Source organism: Lithobates pipiens, unplaced genomic scaffold, assembly GCF_037356315.1.
Source record: "Lithobates pipiens isolate NorthernLeopardFrog02 unplaced genomic scaffold, aLitPip1_a1.2 Scaffold_16, whole genome shotgun sequence".
Lineage (NCBI taxonomy): Eukaryota > Metazoa > Chordata > Amphibia > Anura > Ranidae > Lithobates > Lithobates pipiens.
Genome location: NW_027507748.1, coordinates 102,839,965 through 102,853,825, shown reverse-complemented (window position 1 = coordinate 102,853,825; position 13,861 = coordinate 102,839,965). Strand labels below are relative to the sequence as shown.

The following is a 13,861-nucleotide window of genomic DNA, read 5'->3' as shown; positions in this document are numbered from 1 at the left end:
TACAGTTTAAGATGGCCCACCGAGCATATTTCACCCCCTACAGACTGCACAAAATGAACCCCGCCTCCCCGCCGGGATGTTGGCGTTGTGGGACAATACCGGGGGACTTCATTCATATTTTTTGGACCTGCCCAGCCATTGTTGACTATTGGAAGGAGATACTAGGGGTCATTACACAGGTCACCTCCATATCGCTCCCACTCTCTATAGAAACTTGCATACTGGGCCTGCTAGATCAGCTAATTCCCACTGTGGCGCGGCGCACCCTAGCTGGGCTACTTCTCTTCTATGCCCGCAAGGCCATTGCGCTCAGCTGGCGTAAGCCCACTCCTCCCCCTCTCTCCCTGTGGAAAAAATTGGTGAACGACAGCCTGCCTCTCTACAAGGACTGCTATGTTAATAGAGGTTGCCCGCAAAAATATGACAAGGTCTGGTCCAGCTGGCTGGCGGATGCCTCCACGGCCTCAGACCCATAGCCTACTTAACGCATTTTCGTTTGTAAATGAATAGGAATATGCACTAGTGGAAATGTTGTATGTCTGAGTAGCATGGTTTAGTCCTGAGTCATCCTACTGCACATGGAGTCGGCTCTTTGTGGCCGGTGAGATGCCTTGAATTCTCCGACATGTTTTTTTATGTAATGCACTGTCTTATATTGCAACTCTTTACACGTCACGCCTGTAACACTAATCGTGACCAATGTATGTGTTTTTGTTTTTGTTTTTGTCTGTCTTGTTTTGCTTTTGGTTACTTGTTCACTGTCTGAAATTCCAATAAACAGAGTTGCAAAAAAAAAAAAAAAAAATAATAAAATTTCTTTATTGGCCAAATATCCCCCAGGGTAAGTGCCCATTCACACTACAGCAAATTGTCAGGCCTCAAGTTGCCCCAAGTCGCTGGACATAAGAAATTCCATTGAAGTGAATGAGAGCCGTATTAATGTATACTACTGAAGTTGCTCCAACTTTAGAAAAGGTTCCTGTACTATTTTCAAGGCGACATCTAGGCAACTTTTACCCATAGATTTCAATGGAAGTTGCCTCCAAGTCGGATCTCCATCTATATTGAAGCGACTTTACAGGAAAAAGAAAATCATTTACACAGGTACTTCCCACGTTTGCCCAGGCAACTCCCTCCCTCCCACAGAGCTGATTATTCTGTGATTGGCCACAGCCAAAGTCGCCTGTCCTGGAGGCAAATTTAAGTTGCGTTATAAGTTGCGCAAAGTCGCTTTGAAGTCACCTCCAAATCGCCTTGCAATGTCATGCTGTAAGTCGGGTTGCCCCTGTGTAAACCGAGCCTACACACTAAACCCTCCAAAACATAAACACACAAAAGCAATTAAACAGCAGAACATTTATTACTAATTATAGAGTCAGGGTGTCCGCTATGTGGTGTTTTCCTTTTTTATATTCTGGTGCTTCTTGCTCAATTTATTTTTATTACATTTTTGTTGACAGAGAAAAAAGTGCAAACCTAGAAAAAAAAAAAGAAATAAAAGATGTAAAAGATAAAAGGGAGAGTACAAACATCCTTTGTATCCAAATTTTCTCTTCCTTATTTGGAATTATTTTATTAGTAGTCTTGTTATTTACAGTATACATTACATCAATGCATGCGTACAGTTTAAGGATCAGCTTATACTGATCTTCAGGAGAGTAGGCATTGTGACCTGAAGTTAAAGACCTGAAAGTGAAACCTTACATTAAAGTGGTTGTAAACCCTTACAAACCACTTTGACCTACAGGTAAGCCTAGATTAAGGCTTACCTGTAGGTCCAAGAAATAACCTGTACGGTTTAGGAGATATTTGCCCAAAGAAGGGCACCGCTGTCTACGGCGCATGCGCCGTAGACAGCGGCACATAGGCGCACTGAGCGTGGCATCCTCGATAACAAAGATGCCGCGCAATTACGCGCGTCTCGGCTCCCGTGCGCATGCGCGGGAGTGACGTCATCGCGGCTTCGCCGAATGACAGCGGCGGAGCTGCGAGACCCCACCGAGAAGATGGATGCGGCGGACTACAGGGGACAGCGGTGACTTCGCTGGCTCCTGTGTCAGGTAACTGACACATAATGGGCTACTATGCGATGCATAGTAGTCCATTATGCTTTGCCTTTGCAGGGAATGAAAGAGGAAGTAAACTCATCAGGGTTTACTTCCTCTTTAAAGCTGTCATTCTCTGACTCAAATAACTATGCAGCCCAGATTTTAGCCAATGACAGTTTTCATATGTTGTTTCTAACTCAGATATTTTGCTTCAGGAAAGACTCTCTTTACTATTAGTTGCATTTAGTAAAACTAACATGGTTACTCACAAGTCAGGACAAATACAAGTTTTACAAACTATAGGCTTGTTGGATATATTATTCCCTGCAGATCACCAAAATGACCTATACATGCTAGTCCTACACAAGGATTGTACAAAATCTCCCTTATTGTTCCTATTTATATAGAAATACTCTTGACATACTGAACCTGTATGATATCCCTGCTAGTGTTCCTGTTTATAATTGGATGAAGCGTGAAGGTGGAAAATATCTCTTCACCCCAAGAAATCTGACATAATGAGGCAGATTCCATTTCCTGTTATGCAGGCCATACATGGTCGAACTTCGAATAAATTTTCTTTTCAAAATCAGAAAATCCGTATTTTTTTTGATCCGATGATGCCACCATTGATTTTCGAAATTTGGCCGACCAAGCCTTCAATTTCACCTCACATGTTGCTACAGAAAATAATTTTCTTGGCCGGGAATCTTCTTTTCTCTCCGTAAATTTTCTTTTATCTCCGTAAAGTTTCTTTTCTTATTACATTTCTCGCACGATTCTCCCATCATTGATTAGAAAATCGTTAATTTTTCAAAAAAATTTCCAACATGTCCAATTCCTCAAATTTTATTTCTGCACGAAAATCGGCTGTTGCTGCAGCCCACTAATGGTACGAAATTCATCCGAAAATTCTTAGAAATGATTTTCGAAAGAAAATTCTTTCGAAATTCGAACCATGTATGGCGGCATTAGAGTGCAAAATTGGACTCACTTCCTGACCAGAGGACTTTTTACAATTTGGCACTACGCCGCTTTAACTGACAATTGCGAAGTCATGCGACACTGTACCCAAATGAAATTTGCATCCTTTTTTTCCCACAAATAGAGCTTTTTTTGGTGGTATTTGATCACCTCTGTGGTTTTTATTTTTTGCGCTATAAACAAAAAAAGAGTGACAATTTTGAAAAAAATATATATTTTTTTACTTTTTGCTATAATAAATATCCCCCAAATTTAAAAAATAAATAAATGTCTTTATCAGTTTAGGGCGATACTTATTCTTCTACATATTTTTGAAAAAAAAAATATTGATTGGTTTGCGCAAAAGTTAAAGCATCTACAAACTATGGGAAAGATTTTAGGCATTGTTATGGCATTTTTATTATTATTGTTTTTTTTTACTAGTAATGGTGGTAATCTGTGATTTTTAGTGGTACTGCGACATTGCGACGGACAGATTGGACACTTTTGACACATTTTTGGGACCATTGACATTTATACAGCGATCAGTGCTAAAAATATGCACCGATTACTGTATAAATGTCACTGGCAGGAAAGGGGTTAACACTAGGGGCAATTAAGGGGTTAAATGTGTGTTCCCTCAGTGTGTTCTAACTGTATGGGGATAGGACTGCCGGCCACTCGCAACGGGTCCCCCGCTTTGCAGTGGGCGCACGCTTGTGCCTTCGGTGTAGGGTTTTGAGCAGGGGTGCCATCCTGCTCCCATAAATAGATGTGAGCTGGTCGGGAACCGGTTAAAGTGTTACTAAATCCACAACAGTAAAATCAGTCTGTATACTGTATGCAGTAAAGCAGGCTTGCTATACGCATTGGGCAACCTAAGGGGTTAATAGTTTGAATTGTGTAAAAAGGCTGCTTGATCTTGTATGCACAGATAATCCTCTTCTTCCACTGACTCCAGAACATGCCTTGTGAGTACAGAGCCTTTGGAGTCAGGCTGCACATGCTCAGTTTGGTGTGTATTGCTAGAGAGAGGGCCAATCAGCACTGTCCAGACAGAGAGTCAGGGGTCTTGGATCCTAATAGGACAGCTCAGTACAGTATGAAAACTCCTCCTACAAGCTTTACCAGGAACTGATAAAAATCACGAGACTGCTATATACTGCTGATGAGAAAAGGTATTTATCAGTTTATGTTTACTAACATAATTGCATTTCCATGTACTGTGTATTGTGGGAGACCAGATATAGTGAATGCAGGGTCCTTGATTTAGTAACTCTCCTGTAAGTTCTACTTGGCTAACTATAGCATCTACTTGCTTTCCCTTCTTCTCACCAAACCTTTCCCTCTCTTTCTATAATCCCCCAATGTTTTCCCCGTTTCCCTGTTTCTTTTCCCATTCTTTTGTGTATTCTCTGGGATTTTTTAAAGTACCACTGGAACGAAAAATCAGAGGTAGCATGAACCACGATCCCAGAAGTTTCGATGTGATAAATAGAAGAATACACTCTGATGTATTTTCATAATTTCCTGGCAACCATAAACAATGTCTCTTTGTCAACCTATACTGCTCACAATTATAATTCCCACGGTAACCCTATATATTGTATGTTTTTTCATTCAGTAAAGAAATAAAAAAAATAAAAAACAAACAAACATGATATAACAAATGAGTTGCAGTCGTGATTCTGTTTAGATTTGAGTGAACTTTACATTCTCTAAAATATGGGCTGCATACTTATTCCAAGACAATTAAGGTGAAATATCCTAAATTACAAACTCCATATCCTTTATGTAGTTTTAAAGTGGTAGCAACAAAAAATCGGGCCCCCATGCAGTTTAAGTCATGGCAGACATACCTGAAAACTAAGTCCAGTGGTGCGCTTTCACCGCTTAAGCCGCTTCCATGATTCACCTGGTTCCTGGGTTCGCTGGCTTTGGCTATCTGATTGGCTGAGCCTGCAATGATGTGTGAGAGTTGCTGTTTACGGCACAGCTCTGAAGGAATGGCACAGGTATGCTGTTCCTTCAGAGCACAGACCCCAGTGAAGTCATTGGCTGCATCTAAAGTAAATATCTCCTAAACGGTGCACGTTTAGGAGATATTTACAGTACCTATAGGTAAGCCTTATTATAGGCATACCTATAGATAAAAATCAAACATTGGAGTTTACTCCCACTTTAAGATGACTTTGCTCAAATTCCTGTGCTTTTGCTGAAGTTCAGTGTGGTTGGAGGTATAGACATCATAGAAGTTATGGAGGTGGAATGGGGGAGGTGTAGCCACACCCTCCACTGCATGTTTTTGGGACTTTCTCTTCCCCTTGAGAATTGCACATCCTGGAGAAATTATGAAGCATTATTTCTTTCCTAATTTTAATTTTTTTTTCAAAAATCGTATTTTGTTTTTACAATTTATATATTTTTTATATAAATTAACTTTACCACTGTTTGTGTTTTCAAAAAAATATTTTAGTGTTATAGTAAATGTGCAGCCATGTTTTAAAGAAGGTGCAGGGACCTTTTCCCTACAGGAGATGCAAGCACAACAGCCCGTTCAAATAAATGGGCTGCTGTGCCCATGCAACCGTGGCATGGAGAGCCGCATATATGTGAACATAGCCTAAACCAATATTTATTTTCTTTCATCATCAGTTTCATAGTGGTCATAATGCATTATTTCGATTCACACTATTCTTATGAATTAAGAACATCCAACCTGGAGAGAAAATAGCCTAGTAACAAACAATTTGCTGGCTTTCAGAAAGTACAAATTTACGTGAATTTTTTTTACGAGAAAAGTTCTGTGAATTATTGAAAAATACATCTTTATGCCGCGTACACACGATCGTGATTTTTTCAGACGAATGTTGGCTCAAACTTGTCTTGTATACACACAGTCACACAATGTTGTCAGAAATTCCGAACGTCAAGAACATGGTGATGTACAATGAGCCGAGAAAATTGAAGTTCAATAGCCAGTGCGGCTCTTCTGCTTGATTCCGAGCATGCGTGGAACTTTGTGCGTCGGAATTGTGTACACACGATCGTAATTTCCGACAACGGATTTTGACGTTGGAAAATTTGAGATCCGGATCTCAAATTTTGTGTGTTGGAAATTCCGATGAAAATGTCCGATGGAGCCTACATATGGTCGGAATTTCCGACAAAAAGCTCCCATTGAACAGGGAAAAGCCAACCGTGTGTACACGGCATTAGAGTGTAAATAGTTTTAATCGAGACAGTAAAAGCCCAATTTGTACATCTTTTTCTGTACTCCAGAATGTTTTAATTTGGTATTGATTTTGCAGGACTAATAACTCTCCAAGTTTTTTTTATAAATACACCCTTAAGTGATTTATCGTGTAATGATTTTCACCAAGTCATTTAGCAAGGATGCTGACTATTTTGTAATTCAGTTAACTGCGAAAGAAAGCTCCTATGAATATGATCTCTCTTTTTTCATTGGGAAGTATGATAATATAACTATGACACAGCACAAGTTCTACGTAAAAATCACCTGAAATTGTTGGGTACTCGACTCAATAAGAATTTTTTTTTATTTTTATTTTTTATTAATTATCAATTCAAAATTAGATTTATTTCATATCACTAATAAAACAAGGTCAAGTATTTATAAGGCTATGTTTTCATACTTCATGTCTAGCCTCCAGTTGTAATATTAGAATAAACAGTTAAAAGACTATATAAGGGGTTATGAGATTTGTTGCTATGTGCCAATCCATTTAGCAATCTCCTAATTGGGCATTTTTTCTAAGACACTTAGATCCCAAGCTATCAGCCAGTAGCTTGTATAATGTATTTAGGTGTTTTAAATTAAGTAAAAGCATTCTTCCTGTCTGTGTATTTACAGTAAAATCACCCGTTTTAAAAATTAGTCTCAAGATGCATAGCTGAGACTAAATCCCATGACCTCCACAAAATAAGACCAGATTTTGTAGTGTATTGAAGTTTTTTTTTTTAATGGCGTGTGTAGGATTAAGGAGATTAAATGCCGACATCTCTCTTTTCCATGCTGGAGTGTATTTGAGAATGTACTGTGTGGGTGGTAAGCTTCATGTTGAGCTTATGTAGGGCTACAGAAGGAGGAAAAGTGGGCCGAATAATGCCCCCATGACCTGAAAATCAGTTTTCTTGATTTGGTTACCTCACAGCAATTAGATATTACTGGTACAAAGACCAGAGGATGTATCACTGTGCATATTTCAGAAGAAAGAGCCTGGATATTTACAGGTTGTATTAAACTGGATAAATCAGGACAATAATCAGCACTGGCTATGTGCTTGCTACATTCTCACAGGAATGCCTCATGTCACAATGGCAGAGTGACACAACTACAAGGATAAGGAGATGAGTGTTTTTTGAGGAGCCGGGGGACAAGGTGCTGTGCTTTCGGTGAAATGGTCCTCATTATTAAACTGCTCCTTCTAACCAGTCTCTGGCCAGGGGCTGTCCTCAACGGCTTCCATCCGCAGAAGGAGCAGCATCATCATCAACACCACCATCAACTACAGGAGGAAGAGGACATTCACCCAGTGCCCATGAGAGACAGCCGCAAGAATACCAGGTGAGAAGGCCAATCAAGGCAATATGAGTGCTTTTCATTTTAGAGTTCACCCCACAACCATTGGCATTAACCCAGAATCATTGACGTTGACTTACAGATTACTTACAAACAACTACAAAAGTTACTCATCTATCATTCTGCATTTGTCCTTTTCTGGCTCTTTAATCCTTCTTTTATATTGTTTTGCTGCTCTTTCTAATTAGTTTTCCTCTCCCTCTTGTCCTCTCTCTCACCCTCTAATATTCCAATCTCATTCTCTCTGCTCCTTCATCTTGCTTCCTCTCATGCTTTTCACCCTTCTCACTCTCTCACATTTCCTTTCATCCTCTCTCTCTCTCTCGCTCTGTCTCTCTTGATCCCTTTCTCTTTCTCTCTCTCCTTCTCTCTTTCTTTTATTCACCATCTCTCTTTCTATCAGTTTCTCGCTCTATTTCTCCATCTCTCTTTCCCTCTCTGTAGCCATCTCTTTTGCTCTATCCGTCTCTCTCTTTCTTTATATATTCCTCTCTCTCTCTCTCTTTTTATATCCCTCCACATCTCTCTCTCTTTATATGTCCCTTCATCTCTCCCTTTCTCTTTATATATCCCTCTTTCTCTTTATATATCCCACCATCTTTCTCTTTCTTTATATATTCTTCCATCTCTATCTTCTCTCGCTCTCTATCTTTCCTCACCCCCTGTCTCTCTCCCCCCAGTCTCTCTCTCTCTCTTCCCCCACTCTCTCTCTCTCTCTTCCCTCATTCTCTTCTCTCCCTTCCCTCTCTTTTACCTCTGGCTCTCTCTTCCCTCACCACCCTCTCTCTCTCTCTTCCCTGTCTCTCTCTCTCTTTTCCCTCTCTCCATCTCTCTTCCACCACTCTCTTTCTCTCTCTTCCCTCTCTCTAGTCTCTTCCCTCATTCTCTTCTCTTTCCTCTCTCTCTCTCCCCTCACCCCCCCATCTCTCTTCCCTGGCTCTCTCTCTTTCTTTCCCCTCTCTCTCTTCCCTGACTCTCTCTCCCCTCATTCTCTCCCTTCCCCCTCTTTTCCCTCTCGGTCTCTCTTCCTTCACCCCCTCTCTCTCTACTCTGACTCTCTCTCTTCCCCTACTCTCTCTGTTTTCACCCTCTCTCTCTCTTCTCTGACTCTCTCTTCCCCTACTCTCTCTGTCTTCACCCCCTCTCTCTCTTCCCTGACTCTCTCTCTCTCTTCCCCTACTCTCTCTCTCTTCCCCCACTCTTTCTCTCTTCCCTCATTCTCTCTCTCCCCTCTCTTTTCCCTCTCGGTCTCTCTTCCTTCACCCCCCCTCTCTCTCCCCTCTCTTTTCCCTCTTGGTCTCTCTTCCTTCACCCCCTCCCCCCATCTCTCTTTCTTCCCTGACTCTGAAACCCTTTAGACACATCTAAACACAAAGTACGATATTCCTAGAGATACAAATAGCCAGGTTAAAGGAGCACTTCAGGCAACTACATAAACACTATTTAATTTTCTTTTAAGAATGTTAAATCTTTTTTTCTCATTCAGCCATTGTAATCATCTAAATCTGCTTAAAGTGAGATAGGGCAGGATAATGAAGGTTGAAATCAGACTTGCAGGAACAATGCCTGCTCTGTGGAGGAAGGGGGGGGGGGGGCGTTGTTTTTATAGTATTGCAGGCAGGGTGGGCATTATCAGTGTGAGCATATTCTCTAATAGTCTAAGAGCAGGCAGGAGGGGGTCAATCTCATGGAATCAGCAGCTTCGTAAAAATGGTATTACCCTACTTATGGCACGCAGCCATTTACAAGAGTATGTTGATAACCAAAATGTTTGCACTACTTCACAAATATTTTTATCATGTAAAACTGTTTCTATAAATTTGTCTTAAATAGCTAATTGACTTGTAGGTAGGTGCAGTCATTTCCTCCACTGCAGGTGGTGCTCAACCACAGCGGCAGTGCAGAGGGAGAAGAAGTCAGGAGGAATATGGTTTGTGTGGTTTCTTGGCTCACAGGGGCAGCGAGGTGGTTGAATCCTGACAGCCCATGTGACTCTGGCAGATATCTTATATCAGGCAGTCTATTTAAGACCCTGACTCCTGAGTTCGACATGCATTTAGCACGTGAGTAGTGTAGGGACAGGTCACCCATCTGTCAGGGACAGTAAAAGCAGTAGGGAAATGTTTCAGATGAGAAAAAGTCTAGGATGTCGCCACTTCAACAAGAAACCTCCCCCTTGGGCATGGGGAGGCCAGGCCACATTCCGCCCCTCAGGGCAAATGCTGTCAGTGTCAGAAACCATGAATCAGACTGAGACAGAAGTACAGTTAAATCACACTTGTTTAATAATAATAATAAAAAGGTAAACAGAGCAAACATAGCCAGAGTCCAGGAACCGGAACAGATAGTCAGACAAGCCAAAACGTCAGGGAGCCAGAAAACAGCATAGCAGAACAGCAAGCAGGATCTGGAGCCAGAAGGAATGTCAGCAAAGCAAGTCTTTAACGGGAACACAGGAGATCGTCTCTAGAAATGTGACCAAGGGGAAGGCAGAGATCATCTGGACTGGATGACTTAAGTAGGCAGGACTGATGGGCAGGATATCATCAACAGGTTATTCACTGTGGAGAGATAGGAACAGGCAATTAGCCAACATCTGAGCGGCCAGCTTTGAGAAGGAAGGGCTGAGCTCAGCCCTGACAGTCGATTTGGCTAAAATCTGCTCTCTTACAATCTGCTGTTCACCTGTGAGTGTTTCTGATTGGGCTGTATTCCAAACAGTACAAGTTCTTTCTACTGTAACTGGACTGTGTGTGAGTTACTGTCACTGCACCACGCTGCACCCTCCAACAGACTATTGGACTGGAGTTGCTTTTAAATTAAATGAATACATATCTAGTGCAAAGCTTGTTGTTTTCAAGTTGACATTCTAAAGTTGGTCATACAGTGATCAAAATTTGGCTAGTTCAGCAGGGACTGTCTGGATTTTGATCAGTGTGTGGCCATCCTTGTTCAATTCAATTGTTTGATCGACTTCTGTCAAAGGGACATGTTGGAAAATTTTTGCCGATAAGCGGCTGTAACCACTGATCAGTTTATTGTGACAGTAGCAGCTCCCATTGTCAGAATACAGTGTCCTGATGGGGGGTTCCTGCATTGACCTCATTTGTGTGGATGAAGCAAATGAAGGTCACATAAACAAATAAGATAATTTATAATATGTGCTCACATAGGAATACATAATACTTTATCTTTAAGGATTATGGATTGGCTGCTGCCCCTGCACCACAGTTGCTTCAAAGACAATGGGAATTGTTTTAAAGCAGCATTTCTCAACCTTTTTACCTAAGAGGAACCCCTAAAATAATTTTCAGTTCTTGGAGGAACTTTCACTAAAACCAATTCATTGTGGGTCAAAGGCAAGAATGCCTTTTAAATTGATTGTTAGTAGGAAGACTGCAACCCTTGCAAAGGTGGTGAGAATGGTTTTGCCAAGTGGCATTGGTCCCAATAGTATGGAGGCACCATCAAATGGGAGATCAAAATATGTCAATATATAAATATGTAATTTTAACTTTTAAATTACAGTAACACACAGTTCCACAATTCCAATGCACAGCCAGCACAACGCCTCAGTGTGAAAGCACCTCAGGCTTTCACATTAAGAATGCTGGGGCAGGATTATTTCAGGTGTTATTTAGGCGCTATTTTTTAACGCTAAAACGCCTTAAAAACGCCCCAGTGTGAAAGGGGCCTAAGGGTTCTAGTAATAAAAAAAAATCTGCGTGAATCTCTCTTCATTCACACAAACAATGTAAATGATCCACTTAAGTTTGTAATATGTCTAAAATGTATTTTACTGTGTGTTTCCTCTAATTGTCAGTTCCATTTAGTGGCCATATTGCAATATTTTCTTGATAGACCACAATCAGGAAAGTATCACATTATGGCCACTAGTTGGAGTTGACAATTATAGATCCATATAAAATGAAATTTTACACATATTACAAATAATGGGGATTACATGTGAACATTCACACATTTATATATTGACGTATTTATGAATAGAACCCTGAGTTTCATTATAACGCTATAATTGCTTATAAACTATACAAAGAACCCCAGCAGAGAGAGAAAAGTCTGATCTTCCACACAGCACCACTGGACATGAAATAAAAGAAAAATGATCTTGCAATGTATAGATTTATGTAATCTAAATGCCCAGTTGTTCACTGTAGCCCTCAATGTGACTTCCTTCTCTACCTGCAATTGTATTACAGCATATTATTGTCTACAGTACATTTGGCCATACATTAAACAAAAAACAAAAAGGTACAATTATCCAGTCCACACATTTGATGTGGATGGAGGAATCCGTCCCGCTGTGCTATTGTGTTCTAATGATGGGGAGCCTTCCCCGGATCAATTTTGGGCGGTGCTGATAATTCAGGAAAATCCCTACAGGTTGGTTTACAGAAGTTGATCGGTCCATGCTGAACTGGCTGAATTTCGATCCATGTATGGCCGCCGTAAAGTGGATGTATACCCTCACATATACCCAGTGAAATGAACAGCCTCAGATGATACAGAGGGATTAAGCAAATCTCCCTACATAAGTTTTACATATCTGCTGTCTTCAGGTTTATATACTATTTATAAAGTTCAGATCGTGTTAGGAGATGTTCTCTTCCTGTTCAACACTGCAGTGAAGTCTGGGCATACAGCCAAGACAGCTGATTGGAGGAAAGGCCCACACCCCCTCTCCTCATAGATCGAGACTTTCAGAGCTGATCGTGGAATAGTTCATTTCTATTTATAGCATCCTCCCCAACACAAAACCCAGGCTGCTTTTATCATATGTGAAGGAGAACTTGTCAGGAGTTATCAGGCTTATAACAGAAGTGAGCAGGAGACAGCAAAGGGACATAGTGATTTGAAGAGAGGTAAGAAAACACTGCAGATATATGTGCCCAGCTCAAATTTCATGAATTGGGTTTACATCCACTTTAAGGCTAACAGAGTGTGAATTTAGTAACTAACAGATGTGGATAAATGTGGAAATAAATGTCCCCATCACTCCCTTATTTTTGTGCAACAACCCCTACAGTATATGAAGTGCCACTTGCTTGACCAGTTAATTATACAGAGTATATTGAAACAACATATTATAATGGTAAAATATTCTGCTTTTATAGTCTGTACAATATCTGACACCTGTAATATTAGGCCCATATCCCAGTAAGCTCCTCCCGAGCATTTGACAAGCCCCACCCACTCCTGCCAAAACCCCACTCACTATCATAAAACCATTTGGCAGTAGTGGATTAATCATACCTTGGGTGTCAGGCTGTTTTCAGTTCATAGACAAGCTGGTTTAATGGGATCATTTATAAAGGTTAGGGTAAATAGGTATCTGTGATCTGTTTATGATGTTTAAAGGCTAAGTTCATCTTTGTTTAAAAAATAATAACTGCACATGTTTTTGCAAGTAAAAAAAAAGCAAATTTTTCTGCAGCCTACAGAGCATTGCACCTGCAATCAATGGATTGCGGGTGCAATGTCAGGCTCCTGAAGACACTTCCTACAGGTCTCTGCCTATACCTCTATACAGGCTGTCAGGACTGCAGGAAGTGACACTGGACTATGAGTGCGCTAATCATTGCACTTACAGTTCATTAAGAACTATAATCTGTTTGCCATGCTGCAAAACAGGTCCTGTAGTTCCTTCATTCACAGATCGCCGATTTAAATGTGACAGCAGCTGTGGAGGAAAGAAGACGCTGCTCACTGTCATGGAGGGGAACTCTAAAGGGTGAGGGGGCTTGTAGCAACATGTTACATGTTACACCCTAAATTTAGGTGTAATCTGTTGCTAAAGGTGATTTTATTCTTTAATTTTGACTTGGATCTTAAGCAGAGGTTTAGTCATTTCATTTACACTGCATGGCCAAAGGTATCTGTACAGCTCTCCAAATTATTGTGTAGCACTTAGATAGATGCTGGGATTAGATTTAGTTCTGGCTCACTGTGTTCAGTGGAACTGTATTTTTGTGTTGCAATCTAAATTTAGCTTGTCTCACTCTAATCAGTGTGGCTGCAATTGCTGTGTTAGGTAAATTTAGTTGTGCTCACTGTAATCAGTTCAGCTGCATATGCTTGGTTAGGTCTGCTCAGTGTTTCAGCTGCTGCTGGTTTTATTGTTTCCTCTGCTTTCCAGAGAACTATAGAACTCTCTGGAACATGTGGAGCAATGCAAATAGCAGCAAAAAAATATATATAGCCCTGGCCAATCCCAGGGAGGGTGGCC

At 40.8% G+C, this 13,861-nt stretch overlaps 1 protein-coding gene across 1 annotated transcript in view; it reads left to right on the top strand.

The window, feature by feature from the left end:
• Positions 1–7,078: 7,078 nt before the first annotated feature.
• The window catches only part of GABRR3 (gamma-aminobutyric acid type A receptor subunit rho3), a 105,815-nt gene continuing 99,032 nt past the window's right edge, over positions 7,079–13,861 (top strand). The window contains exon 1 of the mRNA XM_077480182.1: positions 7,079–7,599. Within this exon, the coding sequence (XP_077336308.1) occupies positions 7,433–7,599 (167 nt within the window). The 5' untranslated portion in view covers positions 7,079–7,432. The remainder of the gene's footprint in view (positions 7,600–13,861) is intronic.